At 44.0% G+C, this 24558-nt stretch overlaps 2 protein-coding genes across 4 annotated transcripts in view; one reads left to right on the top strand and one right to left on the bottom strand.

Moving 5' to 3' along the window:
• The window catches only part of SMAP1 (small ArfGAP 1), a 181347-nt gene extending 162706 nt beyond the window's left edge, over positions 1-18641 (top strand). For all 3 annotated transcript variants that reach the window (XM_068983388.1, XM_068983387.1, XM_068983386.1), the window contains 4 exons: positions 7283-7410; positions 13408-13579; positions 14435-14739; positions 17398-18641. In XM_068983388.1, coding sequence (XP_068839489.1) covers positions 7283-7410; positions 13408-13579; positions 14435-14739; positions 17398-17541 — 749 coding nt within the window. In that variant the 3' untranslated portion in view covers positions 17542-18641. The remainder of the gene's footprint in view (positions 1-7282; positions 7411-13407; positions 13580-14434; positions 14740-17397) is intronic.
• A 12-nt stretch (positions 18642-18653) lies between these two features.
• B3GAT2 (beta-1,3-glucuronyltransferase 2) overlaps positions 18654-24558 on the bottom strand; it is a 109550-nt gene continuing 103645 nt past the window's right edge. Inside the window, exons 3-4 of the mRNA XM_068983384.1 lie at positions 18830-18978; positions 18654-18740 (exon numbers count right to left, since the gene is read on the bottom strand). Coding sequence (XP_068839485.1) covers positions 18654-18740; positions 18830-18978 — 236 coding nt within the window. The remainder of the gene's footprint in view (positions 18741-18829; positions 18979-24558) is intronic.

Here is a 24558-nt window from a genome sequence, read left to right as displayed (position 1 = left end):
ATATAGTCTTCAGTTGTCCTATTTAAATCCTGAAAATAAACAATAGAAGTGTTTTTTAAAGGTTGAGCATGAAGTTTTAATCTTGAACATTTTCTCTAGTCTTGAAATTCTTAACATGAAAAGGAATGATAAACTTCAATTTTATCATTACCCTCTTGCCATATAGCAACCTTTTGTTACAAAATCTCCATCTGCTGTGGCTGAGAAACCATCAGAAAACCCATACATTATATTATCTAAGTGATCTATTAACAGATGAAATTTTAACCAGCTTTATATATCAGGAAACTGTTAACAGAGGTACTTCAATCACATAACTAAAAATATGGAGAAAAAACAGGTAAAAAACAAGATCTTATCCTATAGTAAAAAATAAAAGTTTTGAGGTGATTTGAGAATTCTTTGTAGAGAATGTGTTAAGCAAGCCAAACATGGTAGGTCAAATTAACCATCATTGAAATCCAGTGGGGAGATATGCTGGGATTTTTTTTACTGATTTTCCAAGGTTGAAAAGTTTTCATTTAAGTTAAAAGGCTTTGTTTTTCAACAGTTCTGTGAATGCTTGGCTTTTTAGTGACAAGGAGAATCGAGGGGGGTTTTACTCCATCATGTTAGGGGATCCTGTGGAGAGGAGACTTCGGGGGAGAAAGGAGAGGACAGGTGTGTTCCATGCTCTCTGTGAGGTGGGACATGGGCCTGGGAGAGTTCTTCACCTTAGGCTTGTGGAGCCCAGAGAAGATCTTCCCCAGTCACTTAACACAGATATCAGTGTTGGCATAGAGACCACGGTCCCTAAGCAGACGCTTCCACCGCCTCATTCTAAAGGATCCCAGAGTCCCTTCGGCTCGGGTAAGTTGACTCTCATGGCAGCTTCACTCGCTGCCGGAGGTGATTACCAAGAAAGCCCCACTTTGGTTTTTCTCTGGAGTGCCTTTCTGAGATTTCCAAAGGCCAGTTTGTATGTAAAAGGCTTCCCTGGTGGCTCAGTGGTAAAGAAGCTGCGTGCAGTACAGGAGACACAGGCTCCATTCCTGGGTCGGGAAGATCCCCGGAGGAGGAAATGGCAGCCCATTCTGTATTCTGGCCTGGGCAGTCCTCTGGACAGAGGGTCACAAAAGAGTCGGGCGTGCCTGAGGACTGAGCACACACACATACTTAATGGAAGGAGAGAATACAGCTGTTCTCCAGTGCAGTGGTGGGAGCAGCAGGCCTGTTGATGACTGTAGAGGGCGCGAGCCCTGCCCGCGTTAGGGTCAGGCCCGTGCGTGGTGCTGCTCTGGGTCTGTAAGGGCTCTGGTCTGGAAGCTACCTCCAGTCCCCGTAGGTCCATGCAGTGTCATCAGATGTAGTCTGTCTGCCCCACCCACGCATACATAGCACAATTTCATTTAAGAAACCTCTCATCGTATATACATTATTTTAAGCATATTGTTACTCATGCTTGCTGCTGCTGCTAAGTCGCTTCAGTCGTGTCCCGACCCTGTATATGGCAGCCCACCAGGCTCCCCCATCCCTGGGATTCTCCAAGGAAGAACACTGGAGTGGGTTGCCATTTCCTTCTCCAGTGCATGAAAGTGAAAAGTCAAAGTGAAGTCGCTCAGTCGTGTCCGACTCTTAGTGACCCCCATGGACTGCAGCCTGCCAGACTCCTCTGTCCATGGGATTTGCCAGGCAAGAGAACTGGAGTGGGGTGCCATTGCCTTCTCCTTACTCATGCTTATAAGCATACAAAATGAATGATAGGGATTTTTTTATTGGGTAAAATGCACATTAAAATTTACCCCTTTAATCAGTTTTAAGTTTTCATGGCATTAAGTTCTTTCACATTTTTGTGTAGCCATCACTATCACACGTGGCAGGGAACTTTTATTTTTGTGTGGTTTGCATCTTTGGCAGGAATGTGTCACTTTTATAGTAAAAACTGAATTTAAGATTACAGTCTGAGACTTTGTTGTATCTCTGTGATCCTGGACAAGTTTAACTTCTTTTGCCATCTGTAAATGAGGGTAGTTTCAGTACCTCTTTTATGGGTTTCCCTGGTGGCTCAGAGGTTAAAGCGTCTGCCTCCAATGCGGGAGACCCGGGTTTGATCCCTGGGTCGGAAAGATCCCCAGGTGAAGGCAATGGCACCCCACTCCAGTATTTTTGCCTGGAGAATCCCATGGACGGAGAAGCCTGGTAGGCTACAGTCCATGGGGTTGCAAAGAGTCGGACACGACTGAGCGACTTCACTTTCTTTCCTTCTTTCACATCACAGCATTATAATAAAGACCAAACAAGTGTATGTGTGTGTATTTGTATTTTTTCAGGCTTGGCACAAAGCAAACACTATACTGAGTGCTGGCTCTTTTATTAGTCACTTATGTGACACTAAGGCTGTAAAAGGTGAAATAAGACTTTGAAAACCAAATAAAGTGCCCCATGTCATTTTACAGATTAGGTAATGTATTACTGAGTACTGATCAGGGTTTAGACTTCAAAGTATAAATAAGTTAGTATCCTTAGTGTCATATAACGTACTGCTTCAAACAGATTTAAAATTTCTGAAGGATATACAGTTCATAAAAGAATGAAAGTCGATTATTTGCCTGTAGTAGATGAATGTCTTTGTTCTCACATATCACATCCTGAGCTTACTGGTGCTGTGTAAGTCAACTGACATGTTCTGTGGCAAAAAATCAGTTGACAGCATTTCTCCCGCCCGATTCACCGAAAATAATAATAGTAATAATAATGTTAATAGTATTTTCTTACACTTGAGATTTTTTGAAATATAAATTTGTCCTGATTGTTAGTGTTTGCTGTTACATAAAACAGCAACAAATTTTAACTGAAAAACTGAGAGTAGTTACTTAGGCTTAGCTTGTCAGGTTTTTCTTTTTCCTTTTCTTCCTCTTGGTCATGGTTTGTTTTGGAGGGCATGTGCTTCTGTTGGTGAGGGTCAGTTGCGTGGGATGTGGTCGTGTCTCCTGCTATGGCAGTGCTCCCTTGTTCGTGTGACAGAGGGAGCAAGTCTGATGAGGTGGTTTCCCTGTCCTCCGCTCTGCAGCTTAGGAGTGCAAGCACCGCTGACAACGTGCCGGTGTTGCCATCTGAGTTCCGTTACTGAGTTGTGGATGCCACCGCAGAGAACATATTCTTTTGTTTGTGTCTTTAACCTAGGAAACCCTGTCTTTTAAAATTCGTTACTTCTGGTTCATTTACTGTTTTGTCTGATGTGTACTCTCTGATGTGCTGCGCTGGTAATGGACTGAAAAACATGCAGTAGCTCTTTAAAGAGGTCTAATTTCAAAGTGAATGTTGCTGTTTTGAGTGAGCTAGAAATGGGAAATACACTTTCATGGGTAAATCATGTTTGAATTCCATGTCATGGTTGTGTGTTAGCCTAAAGTCCTGTAGGTTATAAATTAGTAGTAGTCTGTGCATTGTTTTATTGCTTGACCTTTAAATCGTCCATAGTGCTTGATAGAGATCTAACATGTGTAACGTGTGTGTGGAATATTTCTTTCTTATTGTTCTGATACTGTGTTAATGATTGAGAAATACTTGCAGTTGGTCTCTTCCAAACTAACCTTTCATGGTTTTCACACACAGTTTTACAAATTAAGTAGTAAAGATTATTGTGACCCTTTATTCCTTGAAATTAATGATGAGTTGTTTCCCTGAAGCTTAAACGGGGAAATAAAAGATACTAATTTCCATAGTTGCACTTCAAGAAAGAGAAGAAATCTATGAGTTCCTGTGGGTTGTGATAGAAATACCTGGTATGTGGTAGATCTTCCATTGAATTTGCCAGATATTTGAAGTCCTACTCTATGCAAGATGTCCATCCACCTCATTTTGAAGAGGTTTTAGAAGATATCTATGTGCCTTTCAGACATGTATGGTTCATCAGAGAGATCAAATGAGATTGTTGTTGTTGCTGTTCAGATGCTCAGTTGTGTCCAACTCATTGTGACCCCATTGACTGAAGTACACAAGGCTTCCCTGGCCTTCACCATCTCCTGGAGCTTACTCAAATTCAAGTCCATCGAGTTGGTGATGCCATCCAACTGTCTCATCCTCTGTCATCCCCTTCTCCTCCTGCCTTCAATCTTCCCCAGCATCAGGGTCTTTTCCAAGGAGTCAGTTCTTTGCATCAGGTGGCCAAAGTATTGGAGTTTCAGCTTCAGCATTAGTCCTTCCAATGAATATTCAGGACTGATTTCCATTAGGATTGATTGGATGTATCTCCTTGCTGTCCAAGGGCCTCTCCACAGTCTTCTCCAACACCACAGTTCAAAAGCATCAATTCTGCTGCACTCAGCTTTCTTTAGAGTCCAACTCTCACATCTGTACATGAATACTGGAAAAACCATAGCTTTGACTAGACCTACCTTTGTTGGCAAACTAATGTCTCTGCTTTTTAATATCCTGTCTAGGTTGGTCATAACTTTCCTTCCAAGGAGCAAGCGTCTTTTAATTTTGTGGCTGCAGTCACCATCTGCAGTGATTTTAAAGCCCAAGAAAATAAAGTCCATCACTGTTTTTGTTATCTCCCCATCTATTGCTATGAAGTGATGGGACCAGATGCCATGATCTTAGTTTTTTGAATGTTGAGTTTTAAGCCAACTTTTTCGCTCTCCTCTTTCACCTTCATCAAGAGGCTCTTTAGCTCCTCTTTATTTTCTGCCATAAGGGTGGTGTCATCTCTGTATTTGAGGTTATTGATATTTCTCCTGGCAGTCTTGATTCCAGCTTGTGCTTCATCCAGCCCGCCATTTCTCATTATGTACCCTGCATAGAAGTTAAATAAGCAGGCATACTGACCATCAAGGCAGTATACAGCCTTGATGTACTCCTTTCACAATTTGGAAGCAGTCCGCTGTTCCATGTCCAATTCTAACTGTTGCTTCTTGATCTGCATACAGATTTCACAGGAGGCAGGTAAGGTGGTCTGGTATTCCCATCTCTTTAAGAATTTTCCACAACTTGTTGTGATCCACACAAAGGCTTTAGCATAGTCAGCGAAGCAGAAGTAGATGTTTTTCTGGAACTCTGTTGCTTTTTCTATGATCCAGTGGATGTTGGCTATTTGATCTCTGGTTTCTCTGCCTCTTCTAAATCGAGCTTGAACATCTGAAAGTTCTTGATTCATGTACTGTTGAAGCCTGGCTTGGAGAATTTTGAGCATTACTTTACTTGCATGTGAAATGAGTGCAATTGCGCAGTAGTTTGAACATTCTTTGGCATTGCCTTTCTTTGCGATTAAAATGAAAACTGACCTTTTCTAGTCCTGTGGCCATTACTGAGTTTTCCACATTTTTGCTGGCATATTGAGTGCAGCACTTCAGCAGCAGCATCTCTTAGGATTTGAAATAGCTCAGGTGGAATTCCATCACCTCCACTAGCTTTGTTTGTAGTGATGTTTCCAAAGGCCCACTTGACTTTGCACTGTAGGATGTCTGGCTCTAGGTGAGTTTTCACACCATCATGGTTATCTGGGTCATTAAGATCTTTTTTTATAGTTCTGTGATTTCTTGCCACCTCTTCTTTTGTTTCTGTTAGGTCCATATCATTTCTGTCCTTTATTGTACTCATCTTTGCTTGAAATGTTCCCTTGATATCTCTCATTTTCTTGAAGAGATCTCTAGTCTTTCCCATTCTGTTGTTCCTCTATCTCTGCGTTGTTCACTTAAGAAGCCTTTCTTCTCTCTCCTTGCTGTTCAGTGGATCTCTGCGTTCAGATGGGTATATCTTTCTTTTTCTCCTTTGCCTTTCACTTCTCTTCTTTTCTTAGCTATTTGTAAGGCCTTCTCGGCCAGCCATTTTGCCTTTTTTCATTTCTTTTTCTTGGCCATTGTTTTGATCACCACCTCCTGTATAATATCATGAAACTCCATCCATAATTCTTCAGGCACTCTATCAGATCTAATCCCTTGACGACTGTATGATCATAAGGGATTTGATTTAGGTCATATGTTAATGGCCTGGTGTTTTCCCCTAATTTCTTCAATTCCAGTCTGAATTTGGCAATAAGGAGCTCATGATCTGAGCCACAGTCAGCTCCCGGTCTTGTTTTTGCTGACTATAGTATAGAGCTTTTCCACCTTTGACCTCAAAGAATATAATCAATCTGATTTTGGTGTTGACCATCTCTGGTGATGTCCATGTGTAGATACGTCTCTTGTGTTGTTGGAAGAGGGTGTTTGCTATGACCACTGCGTTCTCTTGGCAAAACTCTGTTAGTCTTTGCCCTGCTTCATTTTGTACTCCAAGGCCAAATTTGCCTTTTACTCCCAAGTATCTCTTGACTTTCTTCTTCTGCATTCCAGTCCCCTCTGATGGAAAGGACTTCTTTTCCCAAATAAGACTGGAAGCTGTTAAAGTAGAAGCTTATTGGGGTGTAAGTCCCCGGGGATGGAGTTGTGATGTTCTCACTGTTCCTCGAGGTTGTGCCCACAGAGGACTGAGCTGTGGCCGGGCCCCGTTCCCTGAAACCCCGGTCTCACAGCTCTCTGCCCTGCATCCCACCCGAGCCCCCACTTCACACCGTGTGAGTTCTGGGCCGCCATGAGGAGCAGATATGAGAGCTGTGAGGGTGAGCAGGGGGCTGATCTGGGGCCATTGCTGAAGGTCACCATGTCCGAATAAAGAAAGGATTTATTTCAGTGTTTTGTGATACTTCCTACAGAATCAGTATGTAGGGTACATTTGTTTTCTTTCTATCCCTTATATAACTTTTAACATTTCAGGAATTTAAAGTCATTAATATTTACTTCCAAAGTTAAGTAAACATGATATGAAGTACTATTGGAAACACACACGCGTGCCTTTATGAAGAGGCAGCGTTTGTAGGAACATGGTGTCAAATCCCAGCTTAGCTGGTTCTCGCAAAAGTGGGTCTGTCTCATCCCGTCCCCATACGGTTATGGGGATTAGGTGAATTAATATATGTAAAGTACTCAGAACAGCACCTTACATGTAAGGAAGCATCAGGACACAGAATAGTGTGAATAGTGTAGTACCACTGGTGAAAAGGGGTTTGCATACATACCTAGAAACCAGTGGGTAAAGACTGTTTCTTTGAGAACAAACAAAACCGAAAGTGGTTTCTTTGGAAAAGAGGGTAAGAGGTGGGCATATATATATATTTTGTTTGTTTTTTTAAAGGAGGGCATATATATTTTGTTGTTAACATTCTGAACTTTTAACCATATGTTAAGTTTTAGAATAATGCCGTGTTCCAGGTACTTTTAAGAGGTTCTAGAACCTTTAGGACGAGACTCTCTGCTCTTTTCAGATGGGCCTGCCGAGGCGCCAGTGACCAATGGGAGCGCAGTCGTGGGGCCAGCCCTGAACGATGACCTGGACATCTTTGGACCGATGATCTCTAACCCCTTACCTGCAACTGTCATGCCCCCGGCTCAGGTATTGCGTGAGAGTGTGCTTTTACAGGATCGCTGTATAGTTCCTTTTTGGAAAGTTTCCATTTTAAATTGTCTCTGATTTGAAAGCCTACTGATCTTTAGGCCAGGAGTTGACAAGCTAAGCCTGCAGCTTGTTTTTGCAGACAAAGTGTGATTGGAGCACAGCCGCTGCTTTTACCTGCACGTTGTTTGTGGCTGCTTTCCACGGCAGAAGCCAAGTGGAGAATTTGCAGCTAGGTAGTAGTAGATACTCTGTGACCTGCAAAGCCTAAGTAGTCACCGTCTGAAGTTTGTTGACGCTTATTTTTTAGACAGACAGAGTTTAGAATGAGTAAGTGGGGAAAGTCGAACTGTTTCAGCCTTGCCTGTGATCCACAGGGCACTTCCATAAGAGGTTTTCGAACTGTGGGCGTGTGAACATGTACTAGAAGCCAGTTGCTTTTTTCTTGTGCTCCTGTCGGTCCAGCCCTGGACAGTGTCTCCTTCTGTTTTGTAAATAAGTTCATTTGTGTTCATTGGTGCAGGAAAGTCCAGAACAAGAAATTCTAGCAAACTCAATACTCATATTCTTTTTTTAATGAAGACAAATACATGATTTTTTAGCAAACATTCCTTACTTTTTAATTTTGATGATTTTTTAAAAATTATTTAGAAGACAGTATTAGTGATCAAGATTTTTTAAAAGTATCAATGATTAAGAAATTTTGACTTACCTTCTTAACATTACATGGAATTTCATGTTTTTTTCTTTTTTTTTTTTTGCCTTTATTCTTTTTTTAAAAAAATCATAGTTGATTTACAATGCCGTGTTAGTTTCAGGTTTATGGCAGAGTGATTCAGTTATACATTTATGTTCTTTTTCAGATTCCTTTTCCTTACAGGTTATTATAAAATATTGAATATAGTTCCCCATGCTATGCAGTAGGTCCTAGATGTTTGTCTGTTTTATACATAGCAGTGTGTGTATGTTAATCCCAAACTCCTAATTTATTCCTCACCTTCTCTTTCCCTTTTGGTGACCGTAACTTTGTTTTCTATGTCTGTGAGCCTATATTTCTGTTTTGTAAATAAGTTTCTGTTTTGTAAATGAACTTCTTTCTTATAAGTTCATGTGGAATGAACTTATTCCACATATAAGTGGTATCATATGGTACTTGTCTTTCTCTGTCTGACTTACTTCACCAGTGGCATTATTTCATTCTTTTTAAAGGCTGAGTAATATTCCATTGGGCCTCCCTGGTGGCTTGATGGTAAAGAATCCACCTGCCAATGAATGAGACACGGGTTTGATCCCTGGGTCAGGAAGCTCCCCTGGAGAAGGAAATGGCAACCCACTCCAGTATTCTTGCCTGAGAAATCCCATGGACAGAGGAACCTGGCAAGCCATAGCCCATGGGGTTGCCGAAGAGTTGAACATCACTTAGCAACTAAACAACAACAAATACTCCATTGTATATACGTACCACATCTTTATCCATTCATCTGTTGATGGATATGTAAGTTGCCTCCATGTCCTGGCTATTGTAAATAGTGCTGCATGGAACATAGGGGTGCATGCATGTTTTCTAATTATGGTTTTCTCTGGATATATGCACAGGAGCAGGATTGCTGGATCATGTGGTAGTTCTATTTTTAGTTTTTAAAGAAGCCTCCATTCTGTTCTCCATAGTGGCTGCAATTTACATTGCTATTAACTGTGCAGATGGTGGTGGTGGTTTAGTCACTAAGTCGTGTCCAACTCTTTGCGACCCTGTGGACGGTAGCTCGCCAGGCTCCTCTGTCCATAGGATTTCTCAGGCTAGAAACTGGAGTGAGTTGCCATTTCCTTCTGCAGGGGGTCTTCCCAGCCTAGAGGCTGAACCCGCCTCTCCTGCTCGTCAGGCAGATTCTTTACCACTGAGCCACCTGGGAAACCCCAGCAGTGTAGGAGGCTCCCTTTTCTTTGCACCCTCTCCAGCACATCTTGTTTGTAGGCTTTTTGATGATGACCATTTTGACTGGAGTGAGGTGATACTTCATTGTAGTTTTGATTTGCGTTTCTCTTAATTAGTTATGTTGAGCATTTTTTTCATGTGCTTTTTAGCCATCTGTGTGTCTTCTTTGTAGAAAGGCCTATTTAGATCTTCTACCCATTTTTTTTAATTGGGTTGTTTTTTATATATTGAGATGTTTGTATATTTTGAAGATTTAATTCGTCAGTCACATCTTGTTTTAGAATTATAAATTGTTAAATACTTTAAATGTTTTTTTCATCTTTATTGAAATGTAATTGAAAAGATTCCTACCACCAACTTAACTCATCCATCATCTTACAAGTTTAATTTTGTTGAAAATCCCTAAAATCTACTCTCATCAAATTTCATGTATTCAATACAGTGTAATCAACTGTAGCTATGTCATGCATTAGATCCTCAGGTCTCATTGCCCTTACAACTATAAGTTTGTTCCCTTGTACTTCCTTTCCTTCCGCACCCCCGGCAACCACCATTCTTCTCTGTGTCTATGGGTTTGCCTTTCTTTTTTATTTTAAAGACTTCACATATAAGTGATAACATGCAGTGTTGTCTTTAAGGTGAAATCTGTAAACTTTCAGGAACATGGGTTACTTTTACGCATACAACTTGAGATTTAAAAGTTACAAATAAGCAACCAACTTGTTTTCGTACAGCATAATTTTTGAGGTAAAATATTTCCCTTTCTCTAGAAAACCTGACCAAATGGGAATTAGACGGAAAGTTTTACCAAGGAAGAACTCAAGTCTTATTAAGACTAAAGACATATGTTTTTGTTACACATATTATCATTGTGATAGTCATTGTATAATTAACACTAGAATTGAGCAAATAGATTTCTTAGGAATCATTAAGTGCAGCATTACTGTTTATTTTCAGAAACAATAGCTTTATTTTATGGCTTTGTCCCGTCTCCTCCCTCCCTCCTCTAGCAGAGGAACTGAGTGTTGCTAGTATTGTTTCAGTTAACATTAATGACCTTGTGAATGTGTGCAGGCTGGGGTATGTGTGTGGCAGTGAAAAATCGTCTAACACTAATACCGTAGCTGTAGAAAGACATACTTGGGATATGTGACAATGCAAGCGTGAAAAGTAGTTTCTTTTGGTCTAGCGTGCTCTGCGGGTTGAGAGCTGCCTTGCCCCTCCCAGCCGAGGCCCTGTCCAGAGTCAGAGCAGGTGCGGGCCGGAGCAGGCTCCCTCGGCTGTGTGAGCCCAGCTGCGGGCGCCGCTCCCGTCTGCCCGGGGTGGGTGGTGTGAGCCCGGCTGTGGGCGCCGCTCCCCTCTGCCCGGGGTGGGCAGTGTGAGCCTGGCTGTGATGCGGCTCCTCTGTGCCCAGGGTGGGCGGCATGAGCCCTGGCCTTCAGGCTCAGGCTGTTTGCCTCTGTAGCTGGAGGAAACGGGGTGGGTTGTTAAAGCCACACCTAATTCTTTTTCTGGAATACTGTTTTTGGACCAAAGTTATGTCCGTTTTATTGAGCCATCTAAAATAATTTGATACAGAGGATCATCTTCCGTCCAAACTACATGTGCAGACTAATCCAGACATGGTTTCAAAATGATGTCTTTAAAAATCTGGGGAGGGAGGGGTGAGTTCAAGCACATGTTTTATGCATACACTGTACATAGATTCCTAATTTGGTGGGTTCTGAAGCCCATCTTTTTTCAGTCCCGATTTTCCGAGTGTGGTACGAATTCTAGTCAGTTTCCCTTCAAGTATGCGCTGGGCTGGATTCCCGTCAGCTCTCCATCTGGCTCTGGGGTCTTCCCCGGGGAGCTGGGAGCCCTCAGCTGACCCGAGAGTCCACGTGTATTGCAGGTTGAGGGGAGTCATTCCAGTGTCCCTAGAGGAGACATGTGGAAGCCGCCCCTCAGGACAGACAGCTGTCCTGTCTGTAATATACACGTCCCCACAGCATCTAGACCCAGGCACTGTGGTTTGGCTTGGCCTCAGATCCAAAGAGCCTCCAGGTCCTGCGGCCTCCAGAAGTGCGTGCTGATGGTCAGCCTTGTCCTCCTTTACCTTGGCGTGGTCATGCCAGCTCGTGGAGCCCCTCAAGCAAACAGCAGTGGGAACACTTACTAGCCAGGCTGCTTGGTGTGGCTATGCTTAGCCTGTGTCCACAGGGAAGCAGGTGTTCATCAGAAGAAACATCTGTGCCTGGAGCAGGAGGCTGCTCTAATGTGAGACGCAGTTGTGGCCTCCCCAGCACTTTGGGTGTTCTCATACCTGTGTACCCTCCTTGGGGAATAGACTTCAGGGTTTGGGGCAGGTTCTCAGATTGAACAGAAACTAAGATGGAAGATCTAGTGGATTGGATTAGATTCATAAAAATACCATGATGTTGCTTTTGAAAAACAACTCCCCCCCGGCCCAAAGACAACAAAATCGGTCATTGCGGGACCGTCTTGCAATCTGCTGTAGCTGCAGAAATGTTCTTTATTCTAAGGGATGCCCATTCTTTTGAAGCAGAAACAGAAACTAACAGAAACTAGGATGGAAGATCACTCAGGGAGGTGGTTGCTCTGTTATCTAGCAATGTGAACAATAGACGCCACCATGGTGCAGAGCATGCCTGTGGTCCCCCGATTCAGCTGTGAGGCCGCTCCTCTCCCCAGGCCCCAGGGAAAGCTTGGGAAGGTGGAGTGATAGTCTAGGGCCTGCGGGAGCCGTGAGGCCCCTCTCAACCCTGCCTTCTGTTACTGCATTGGTGCTGCAGATGTATTTGATTCAAGCCCAGTGTTACATTTGAATCCCATCATGTCTGATTTCTTATACATTTCAGATCTTTTGCAAAGATATATGGCTTTTTTTCCTATCTTAAAATTCTTGCTTAATTTGTTAATAATATATTGAAAATACTGTTCTCCTTAAGTTAGCTTGTGAGCATGGATGGTAGTTTATTGGAAGGTTTTTTAGTGAAGACATTAGATGTTTGATTTTTTAAAAAATTCAAGCCAAATCATAGATATGGTTTAACTTCTATTTGCTGCTCACCTTATTTTATAATTTGAGAAGACGTATCCAGTTTCTACTAGCCTTCATAGATTTCTTTGAAACTCTTCGTATCTAAGTCAATTCCTTATATACAAATGTGATTAAGTATTTAATGACTGTATAGATCATTAAAATGAGGTATCAGTTGTAGCTGTGTAATACCACGTGTGTGCAAGCTATAGGAGATTAAGTGAAAATTTTTGTTTTGTGTTAAATGTCCACATGTTTATTTGTATTTATTTGTACTTAGCCCTGTCCATAGCAAGACTTCCCTGGCGTCTCAGACGGTAAAGCGTTTGCCTACAATGCACGAGACCTGGATTCGATCCCTGGGTTAGGAAGATCTTCTGGAGAAGGAAGTGGCAACCCACTCCAGTATTCTTGCCATGGACAGAGGAGCTACAGTCCATGGGGTCACAAAGAGTCGGACACAACTGAGCGACTTCACTTCACTTCTGTCCATAGCAGAATGTAGAGTGTCAGGGAGAGTGTAGGTGGTTGCACATTTGCTGTTCCTCATTTCTGGGTAGTCTGGAAACACTCTAATGTTGTGGTTAAAATGGATTAGATTAGGTTCATAAAAATGCAGTCTGCTATAGCTATAGAAATGTTCTTTATTCTAAGGGATAGCCATTCCTTTGAAGCAGTAATTGCTGCAGGAGATGCCCAAATGTCTCCCAGGAATCCTGGTCCTCGGGCCACACCACGTGCCTATTGTTGAAGCCACTGTGGTCAGGATGTGGTGGGCAAAGTTCTGCATCAGAGGTTCTGTCTACTTCATTTACATTTACAGAGTCAAAACTGGAAATGTCATCCCTTTATCCTGCTTGTTGGTCTTGTGTGGGCTTGGGAGTGATTCTCTTCAGTGTCACCATTTTACCTTCTACGGTTGTTTAGTTTCTAATTTCACAGCTTCATTTGGATTTCAAGGAATGGGTGAGCTCTGATTTGTGATGTGGAATTCGACAGCCTGTTTTGGTATCTGTCTCAGGGGCCGTCCTCTGCACCAGCAGCTGCCACTCTGTCTGCAGTGACGTCTGGGGATCTGGATCTGTTCACTGAGCAAGCTGCAAAGTCAGAAGAGGTGGCCAAGAAGCAGCTCTCCAAAGACTCCATCTTGTCTCTGTATGGCACCGGGGCCATCCAGCAGCAGGGTGCTCCTGGTAATTCATCAGAAACCTGCCTTCAGTGCAGCCGTTGCGGTTTTAGAATGTCAATGATATTTCTTCCCTGTTTTCCTATGTGATGAGTGCTTCTGTTGTTGCAGTTTGCACAACTACAAAACTGACGTGAAAGAAGCATTAGGAAATAGAAAGCGTGTACAGGATGCACAAAACTTGATTCATTTGGGATTAACAGCTTGGTGTCATATTACTTAGTATTGTTTCACAAGCCTTACAGAAAATGGATTATCTTTGAAGAATTATTTAAGCTTGATTTGCATGAAGCTTATAACTGTACAGTGTGGTATTTTTCCTGTAAGTTAAGCAGTAAGTCTGAGATAACACAAAAGAACTCTGAGATTTGTTTTTAATATAATTATAAAGAAATACTAGCATGGTAAGATTTACTGTCTGCAGTTTTAATCTGTCATTTCCTCTGGAATAATGGGCTGCATTTCACATGTGAACTGAAATTATATGACGTCCCAGCTGCTTCCATTAAAACCAGACTCTGCAGCTCTAACTGTTTATCTGGTCATGAGAGATGAGCGTGCAGAGCAGCAGCAGCCCCTGCTGTGTCGTCTGGTCTTCACAGTGGGCATGTTACGTGGCTGCTGCACAAAATTCATCCACTCTAATTTGCTCAGGCTCATAGCTGATTTATTTGTCTGCTTTCTGGAAGTAACCGGCTCTGAGGGTGTGAGCTGGCCTGAGCTGTAGGAGCAGCCAGACCGGAATTAAAGTTTTTGCCATGGGCAGTTTGGAGGTGGTCATCCTTTGTCTGTGCTCAGTGAGGGCAGCAGTGTGCAATATCTCTGTTGTCTCATGCGTTTTTGCTTGGTTCTTCTGCTGCAGGTGTGTTTATGGGACCCACGAATCTACCGTTTACCTCACAAGCACCGGCTGCATTTCCAGGCTTCCCGTCCATGGGCGTGCCTGTGCCTGCGGCTCCCGGCCTGGTGGGCAGCTCGCTGGGGCCGAGCGCGGGCATGATGGTGGGCATGCCAGTGCCCAATGGCTTCATGGGCAGCGCACAGACTGCTGTGATGCCGCTGGCGCAGGGCGTGGTCGGGCCCCCAGGGATGGTCGCTCACTTGGGCGCAGCCCAGGGGAAATTTGGCCTGCAGCCAGCTCCGCAGAGCCCGTGGAACCTCCCCCAGGTAGGCACCTACCCCTCAGCCTATCCAGAGTCAGACCAGGTCTGTCTGCTCAATGGGTTTGTTTGTTTTTAACTCGTAACAATCTGGCAGAAAGAATTGAGTAGGGATAATGTTGGTCTTCCCTGGTGGATCAGAGGTTAAAGTGTCTGCCTGCAATGCGGGAGACCTGGGTTTGATCCCTGGGTTGGAAAGATCCCCTGGAGAAGGAAATGGCAACCCACTCCAATATTCTTGCCTGGAGAATCCCATTGAGGGAGGAGCCTGGTAGGCTACAGTCCACGGGGTTGCGAAGAGTCAGACATGACTGAGCTACTTTACTTCTAATGTTATAAAAGGTTAAAACTATCTCATCAGATAGACAAATGAGCTGCCATTGCTCCTGTATTTAGAACATTCTGTAGAGAATGTTGCGTAGTTTTTCATTTCCGATTCCAGCTCAGCTGTAACTGTTGAGTGTCCATATTTATTTGTGTAACAGCTAGACGTTACCTTGGGCATTTTTTGAAATTAGTGTGCCGAGCCTTAACCCAGCTCCCTGAGAGGGGGTTTATGTCAACAACTTAGACCAATCTATTTTCACTAATAATTTCAAGGGTTCTTAGTAACTTTCACAAATTAGAGGGGAAAAAAAAACCCAGCCTTGCATTCTCACAGCACTATTTCTGAGAGATCTAGGCTGTTCTCCGTGGCTACTGCACATGGATGTATAAGGAATCTTTTTCTTCAAATATGTTTGTAGAGTTGTATTTCTTACATTATAATCACATTTATGTTTAAAAAGAATACCTACTAGTTTAGGAATTCCTGTAAGATACGAGCAAGTCCTTATCTGTGTCCTACGTCTCACGTTATGAGATCCCATTTCTGCCTGTTAGTTCGGAGCCGGGAGGTGGCATTTTAGTGTTTCCTCTTTCAAATCCATTCTGACTTCTCTCTGGCTCCATAGACAGAGACCTCAGATGTAGATTCATCTCCCACCTTTCTTTGTATGCTTCCTGTTTGCTATTCCTCTGGTATTTGGCTGCCCTTGATTTCTGTTCTCGGCAGCATTCAGAGAATAGGACTGTATATAGTGATTTTTAATTAATACTAGCAGAATCACTGTATACCCATGAATGTTCCAAGTAATTTTTACTATCACTGTTTAAAGGAGTGTTTATATGACATTGATCTCTGCTGCCTGGGCATTTCAAAACTGTAAGTACCAAATGTCAGTAAGAGCCTTTGTGTGGCCAGAATGTTGGCACAGACCTTGCTCAGGTTAGGGTGGCCGCTGTACCCGGGCGGCGAGCGTGGGAGGCTTACCTGCCTTATTTCTGGGCGTGCCAAAGGGGATGCTCTGCTCCAGCGCTCCCTGATGGGGTCTGTGGGCCATGACAGGGGGGTTAAAACATCATTTAGCACCTGCCAAGAAGTGACCTGCCCCTCCACGATGCCTCATTGGTGACATGGTTAATATTACTGTCTTTGAGGAACTGTAGACAAATGAACTTTATTTATTAATACAGTTCAACCCAGAGCACAGGTTTTGAATCCAGTTCAGTTGAATCCAGTTCAGTTGAATTCAGTTCAGTTCAGTCACTCAGTCGTGTCCGACTCTTTGCGACCCCATGAATTGCAGCACGCCAGGCCTCCCTGTCCATCACCAACTCCCGGAGTTCACTCAGACTCACGTCCATAAAGTCGGTGATGCCATCCAGCCATCTCACTTTCTGGTAAATTTGCTTGCCTTTCCTTCACTCCGCCTCAGCCTTAGAAGTGAGAAGGGGAAGGCTCAGGAGGCTTGAGCTGCCCTGGTGGTCCTAGTGGTAAAGAATCCACCTGCCAGTGCCAGAGATGGAGGTTCAGTTCCTGGGATGGGAAGATCCTTAGGAGGAGGGCATGGCAACCCACTCCAGTATTCTTGCCTGGAGAATCCTATGGAGAGAGGAGTCTGGTGGGCTACCGTCCATGGGGCCGCAGAGAGTCAGACATGACTGAGCACAGGAGGCTCATTATGTACACATGCAACTCCAGTCTGGAAGAAAAGTACATGTAGTCCTACACCTTTTGTCATGTAAATTAATTTTAGATATTTATGTAGTTGGCTAAGCAGAAAAAAATGTTTTATGACTTTTTAATATTTAGAAAGTATATTGAGGTATTTAAGACTTGAGTAACAGGAGAGCAGTTGCCATCATATACAATTCATAATTTTGGAGTATTTTACTTTTAAACATTCTCTTAGTCTTTAGTAGTTAAAGCACTCTATTCTAGTATAGTTGAAAGTTGGAGTAGTGTATCCAGATATGAATTCAAAGATTGCCTTGGTACTTTTTTCACTTGTGGTTTTTTCACTTTTTTCACTTTGGGGGATGAGAAATTGAGTCCAGAAATTGAATAAATATAAACTGATTGGAGATTACTTGATGGCCAGGGCTAACACGTGGAAGGAAATGGAGGCCAAGAGAAAGCATTGTGTGGTCGTCTGCTTTCACCCCAGGGCTCGGATTGCTTTTCACATGGATGAAAAGTACTTAGAACGGTTATTACACTTCTGATTCTGACTGTGTCAGCTTCAGGTAAAGGCTGCCTCTGGTGAAACAGGCTGGCCGTGAACAGTGCAGCGGCGGCTGAAGAAACGAGGACTGAAGTGAAGGCGCTTTTCTGTGTTTGCAGGTGAACCAGCAGATGGCTGGCCTGAGCCTGGGTGGCGCAGCCTCAGCGGCGGGCTTCGGGCAGCCGCCCAGCACCTCAGCGGGGGCCGCGGGCTGGTCCGGGGGCTCGTCGGGGCAGACGCTCAGCACGCAGCTGTGGAAGTGACCCCCCGCTGGCATTCCTGCTCAGACACACCCAGTTCCCCTGTCCATTCATGTACATACATGTTTTTTTCTTTTCCCCCATTTGTTCATATTAAGAGTTACCTGATTGACCGTGTTGGTCTTTACTGATTGAATTTGCTGTGGTGAAAAGCAGGTTGAGAAACCGTTCCATGTCGAGGGCAGCTTTGCTCACAATTCCCAGGATTTCGCAGACACAGTCTCTGGGAAGCTGCTCAGTCAACGTGCATAATCAGTTTCCCTCTCGATGAAATTATAGCTCTCATGTTTGCATATAAGGGAAGTAGTTATCATGTTAGTAATACCTCTAACAGTATGAGCCCCACCCCCAGATTAGCCAGTAATCCTGTAGGAAGGTACTGTATGATCAAATGTTTAATCGTATAAATAGAATGTCAGTGTATCACCAAGCACTGTTTTCTAGTGTATCCAGACTCTTTTATGTCACATTCACCTCACTGTGCTGTTGTTATGATGTGCTTACCAGGGAACGTGGTTAGTGAAAGGAAGATAAACCTGGATTTATGACACAACTTAGTTTAACACATGTTTGAAGAGTCAGATTTTACCTGCCTTCCTTGGAATTGGGATCTTTTCCTATGTAGACATAGTGCTAGCAAGAGACATTTCTCCGCACTAGACGCAGACAGGGTAACTACACAAGCCACTCAGTCCTCGAAGGCGTATCCAGGTTTATGACAGTGATTGTGTTTACATTTTATGGTGCCTAGTACTGACAGATGTCATATCCCTGTATTAAACAGATGAATCCATAGACCTTTTTTTGTGGGTTTTATTTCCTGTGACGTATACTGCCACCAACCTGACAAAAATTACTTCACGTTGCAAAGTCACGAATTGGGAACATATTGTTGACAAAATACTTGTCATCTGTTTCAAAAACCTGTTCAGTTCTAATGAATTATAAGGCCACACAGGGGGAATAAAAGTAAGATTCTCAGAGTGGTACCCTGCGTGCCCTCAGCTGTACCGCACAGAGACTGTCCAGGACATAGGGGAACATGCAGAACAAAGGGAGACAGGAGCCGAATCTGCGCCCGCCGCCTCCCACGCCCGAGGCGCAGGGCAGCCCCGTCACACCTCAATCGTCACGGTGTCCAGGTGGTACTTGGGCTCGTTGGCGAGGTTCACCTTCTCCGTCCGAGTGTGCCACACGAGGACCTGGGGAGGAGACCTGGTGGGTAGGCATGCTCAGGCGGGCACACAGCAAGGGCAGGGGCGGGGGATGGTGGCACGAGTGAAGGGAGTACCTTGGTGCAGTTATTTGCTTTTGGTTCCAGTTCTTCAACGGTCGTGATCTGCCTCAAAAAGTCAGATTCCTGCATCCCGGGCTGGGACCCACGGCGCTTGAATACAGCTTTGGGGTTGGACAAGATGACCTGAAGGCTTACAGCAAATCCTTTGTAAGAAAAGTTAAAAAAAAAAGTTTAAGATCTTGGTGTACTTAAAAAATATATATATTATATATATAAGATTCTGGTCATGTCCGAGCTTGTGTTTTCAGTACCTGCTTTGAGCCAAGTCTTGGTTCACAGAGTTGAACCAGAGCATTACCTGTGTGACAGTCTCAGAAGGACAGCCTGCCATTGCGCCAGAGTCTGCTGCCCCTATCAGGGTCTGTGCCGGGGTTGGGGAGGGCCAGCTATGAAGTATGAAGTCTGGTCTGTTGAGAAGATAGAGGGTACAATTCACAGAGGTCGTCATACCTCCACTTTTACCCTGTGGGAATGACTGAGGCCTGAACGCAGCTGAAAACCACACAGACTGCCTGTCCCTGGGGGAGTCCCTATCCTGTGTGACCTCTGATACCTCCCTGTGTCCCTACCAAAGCCAGCACTGCTCTGATGGCCCTTGCGGTCAGAAGACTGAGCAATATAATCAAGTCAGTTAGCTGGGAAATAAATACTCTATATTAGTCATTTCCATCTGAAGGGGGTCGGGGCTGTAAGTCAGTTCAGGAGATATCAGGCCATTGATAAATTTGGTTTCTGTATTTCATTTTTCAGGGAAACAAATTGGTGTCAATTTCCTTAAGTGGTTTGGCTTTAATGAAAAGTCATTACTATCTAATCTGTAGTTTAACAAACTCAGTATTAAAAGCTCAGCCATTAAGTGTGCCACAAGGCATGTCTGCAAGCAGCCGTCACAGACATCATGATTGTTAGATGTCTGACGCCCGACCTCTGCTCCTCATTCCTAAGCTGTCTGTAAAGCCAGGCACCTTCTACAGTTCAGAGGACCAATCCCCAGGAACGTTTTCTTAGCAAGTTTTTGCCCTTCCTTACACGAACTGAATTGATTTATGCTGCCTTTTGCAAAAGGATAGTTAGCCAAGTATGGGATGACTGCAGTCAGCTGTGGGGGAGCTGTGAGAACACCCAGCAGCATCCTCTCAACCTCTGCAGGTGCCGGCCTGGCCCGACCCGTGCTTCTAACCCCGCTGCCTTTTGGGGAGACACCACTGTGCCACCTACAGACTCAGGCGGGTACAGAGGGCCTGAGTGGGGCAGAACAAGGAGTTGATTGCAAATATAGTCATCCCAGGACCAACCCAGTGTATCCACCAGTCCCGCAGGGACAGCGTGTCCTGGCAGAATGCAGAGTCAGCAGCCTCCATTTCCTGTGGGTCCTTGTGGCTGAGAACTGGCCCAGCCACTCAGCCTTTCTTGATTCTGAAACTCGCCCATTTCCTCATCCACGAGAGGCATGACACCCTCTCCCCTCATGTCTGATGTGAAATTAGGGAACAGAAAGACCCCACTAACTGCACAGCTCCGTTCAAAGGACCCTAGAACACGTAAATGTAAATTCCATTGTAAATATTATTAATATGATGAGAGGAGATGGCATAGGCCACCTGCGTTTCACCCCACTTTGCTAACAAGTCTGAAGCCTTCCTCAGATGTAACTCCAACAGCCATGGGTCCCCCAAAAGCCAAAGGTTCAAATTAACACAAGAGTGATTTCTACTCGGTCAACTCAAGAGTAAGAGTTAAAAGGTTTCTGGTTTTCTAAATGTCTTTTCAGTAAGCTTCATCCTCTTTTCCTAATTCAGCATCTGCTCTTCTCAAGCAGGCTGAAGCTCCTGGTGTATTTCTCACAGGGCTTCAAGGTACTGATTTTATTTCCTCATTCTCATTAAAAAAAAAAAAAAAAATCCCAATTGTACTGAAGTCATTATATGATGCCACTTTGATCTGTTCCCCTAACACATTCATCATTGTGACCACTGGAGGATTCAGTGTTTTCTTGATTTCCTTAGCTTGGGAATATCCTGCAGGCTCTTAACAGCAGTTATGAGGCAGAGTCCACCACTCAGGCAGAGGTTGGCCAGAGGAAAACTACACACTGCTTTGCTGCAAGGCCCTGTCCTGACCCCACTGGAGTGTGGGGTGTGGGTTGGGGGGCAGTTCAGGCCCCTCCCCCCTTTGCCAGGCCTTGCTCGGTGAGGTCTCCAAAGGAAGTAATCACAGCAGCACCAGGAACAGCTCGGTGATCAGGCCAAGCCCTGGGCATTGTCTCAACCTGCTGTGAACGTCGGAGTGAGGACCCACCCTCTGAAAGTAGAGCAAGCATCCTAAACATTGCTTCCAACAGTTTTCTTCATTTCCAAGTATTTATGCCTCAAGTATGTACCCTTCCTTTTTGTCAGTGAAATTGAAACAAGTTAGCTTTAAAAATGTTTTTCAGAAGCTTTTGAGGCTCTAGGAGCCTTACAAAAATCACGGGAGTAGAACTCTCTATTCTGGTCAGTTGGGTAAAAAATGAAGAGCAAATGAACGCTGGTTGTACCCTTTCACAGAGCAGGATCTTCTGGTTTCCACAGATGGAATAGGGCAGGGGGTCTAGCTCTCCCAGTTAGAAGCACCGGCTGGCCCAGCATGTGTTCACCACCTACAGACATATGGCTAAAGCCACAAGGACTGGGTTTTCTCTGTTGCCATAAAAACCAGACAAAACGTTTCCAGAAAAAGTGGTTTCCAGACATTGGAAAAGAGGTGCACAGGACAGATCTCCAAGAAGAGAGACAATTGTGAGCCCCAGATTCCTGCTTGAAGCGTGTTTCAAGGCTACAAGCCGGGGAGGGGAATGCACAGCTCTGCTGCCTCTGAGGTGAGGAACAGAGCTGAGAATTTGGGGAGGACAAGACACCTGGAAGTCGTGGGGCATCACCCTGGGGAGCAGGAGTGTGGCTGTCTGCAGAGTGCTTGCTGCCAATCTCACTGGGTCTGCTCAGCAGATGCTGCTGAGATGCCCTGAGGCCAGGACAGCAACCACTGGAAAGAGGCGGGTCAGTCCCTGGAGGCCTCCGGGGCTGGCCTGGCCACATGCCCCACAGCCAGGGTGCAGCGGGCAACAGCGGGGCACCCAGGAGAGTGCTTGCACAGCCGCTGGTCCACCGTGAGGCCAAACAAGTGCTAAAAGGAAGCCTGGGCTGGTTTTGCGTACATACCTCAAGGTAAGCCTAGAAAATTTCTAAGTAACTTAATTGTATCCCAGAAAAAAAGCTAATAGTGAATTACTTACATAACCTACAAACACATAATTATATACACACCCATGTGTGTATAGTTACATATGGGTGTGTATTTTTTGTTTTTTTTGTGTGTAAAGTTGCTCCGTCATGTCTGACTCTTTGCCATCATGTGGACTGTATCCTACCAGACTCCTCCGTCCATCGAATTTTCCAGGTGAGAATACTGGAGTGAGGTGTCATTTCTTGACCCGGGGGATCTTCCTGACCCAGGGATTGAACCCAAGTCTCAGGCATTGCAGGCAGATGCTTTATTGCCTGAGCCACCAGGGAAGCCCGTGTGTGTGTGTATATATGTATGTAAAATATTTATATATACATTTATTTTACATACATGTGTGTATGTATGTAAATATATATAAATACAATCTATTATAAATAACTGAACATATTTTTTTCTAGTACCTAGCAACCAACTTTTAAATGCCTCAGATACAAAAATGACCAGATGAGCAAAGAATCAGGAAATCATAATCCCATACTCAGTCAGCAGAAATGGCACAGATGGTAGAAGTATAGAACAAGGATACTAAAACATAAAGACAGTTAAGATGTTCAAAAAGGTAGGGGAAAGGTTAAACATGCCAAGTAGAACAAAGTGAACTCACTCTGATGAAATACAATGTCTGAGATGAAAAATAGACTAGGTGAGATTAATATAAGACACTGCAGAATAAAAGATAAATAATAGAAACCTCCCAAAGGAAACAAAAGGAAAAACACCAATGCGCGCACGCACACACACACACACACACACACACACACACACACACACACACACACGAGTCATGGAAACAGAATGAAAGGTGGGAGCAGGGGAAAGAAGAAAAGATATTTGAAGAAATAGCAACTGAAATGTTTCTAAATTTGAAAAAGGAAAGAATATTTAAGACTTAACACTGTCAACCAACTTGACCTTAAACTTGTCACTTAGTAAATTCTGCTTGATCTGTCAGTCGTGTCTGACTCTTTGCGACCCCAGGGGATCTTCCCAACCCAGGGATCAAACCCAGGTCTCCTGCGTTTCAGGTGGATTTTTTGCCAGCTGAGCCGCCAGGGAAGCCCAAGAATACTGGAGTGGGCAGCCTATCCCTTCTTCAGGGGGACTTCCCCATCCAGGAATCAAACCAAGGTCTCCTTCATTGCAGGCGGATTCTTTACCAGCTGAGCCACCCACCCAACACAGCAGAATACACTTTGTTTTCAAGTGCACATGGGATATTATTAAAATAGGCCTTCAGTTCAGTCACTCAGTCGTGTCCGACTCTTTGCAACCCCATGAATCACAGCACGCCAGGCCTCCCTGTCCATCACCAACTCCCGGGATTCACCCAGACTCAACGACCATCGAGTCAGTGATACCATCCAGCCATCTCATCCTCTGTCGTCCCCTTCTGCCCCCAATCCCTCCCAGCATCAAAGTCTTTTCCAGTGAGTCAACTCTTCGCATGAGGTGGACAAAGTACTGGAGTTTCAGCTGTAGCATCATTCCTTCCAAAGAAATCCCAGGGCTGATCTCCTTCAGAATGGACTGGTTGGATCTCCTTGCAGTCCAAGGGGACCCTCAAGAGTCTTCTCCAACACCACAGTTCAAAAGCATCAATTCTTCGGCGCTCGGTTTTCTTCACAGTCCAACTCACATCCATACATGACCACAGGAAAAACCATAGCCTTGACTAGACGGACCTTAGTCAGCAAAGTAATGTCTCTGCTTTTGAATATGCCATTTAGGTTGGTCATAACTTTTCTTGCAAAGAGTAAGCGTCTTTTAATTTCATGGCTGCAGTCAACATCTGCAGTGATTTTGGAGCCCCCCAAAATAAACTCTGACTCTGTTTCCACTGTTTCCCCATCTATTTCCCATGAAGTAATGGGACCGGATGCCATGATCTTCGTTTTCTGAATGTTGAGCTTTAAGGCAACTTTTTCACTCTCCACTCTCACTTTCATCAAGAGGCTTTTGAGTTCCTCTTCACTTTCTGCCATAAGGGCGGTATCATCTGCATATCTGAGGTTATTGATATTTCTCCTGGCAATCTTGATTCCAGCTTGTGTTTCTTCCAGTCCAGTGTTTCTCATGATGTACTCTGCATATAAGTTAAGCAGGGTGACAATATACAGCCTTGACGTACTTAGTCTGGGCCATAAGTCAAGTCTTAATGTAAAAAAATGCAAATTGCCCAAAATATTTCCCTAACCACAGTGAAATCAAAATAGAAATCAATACATACAGATATCTGGAAAATCTAAATATCTGGAAACTAAACCACATAATTCTAAGTACAAATCAAAAGAAAAAAGAATGAAAAAAGTGGTAAACTGAAAACAAAAACATCAAAATTTGTGAGATGCATCTAAAGCAGTACGTAGATAAAAAATTGTTTTAAAAGCACTAGAGACTCCCCTAGTGGTCTAGTGGCTAAGAATCTGCCTTGTGATGCAGAG

This window comes from Capricornis sumatraensis, chromosome 11 (assembly GCF_032405125.1).
Source record: "Capricornis sumatraensis isolate serow.1 chromosome 11, serow.2, whole genome shotgun sequence".
NCBI classification, from domain to species: Eukaryota; Metazoa; Chordata; class Mammalia; order Artiodactyla; family Bovidae; genus Capricornis; species Capricornis sumatraensis.
This window is presented reverse-complemented; position numbering and strand designations above follow the sequence as displayed.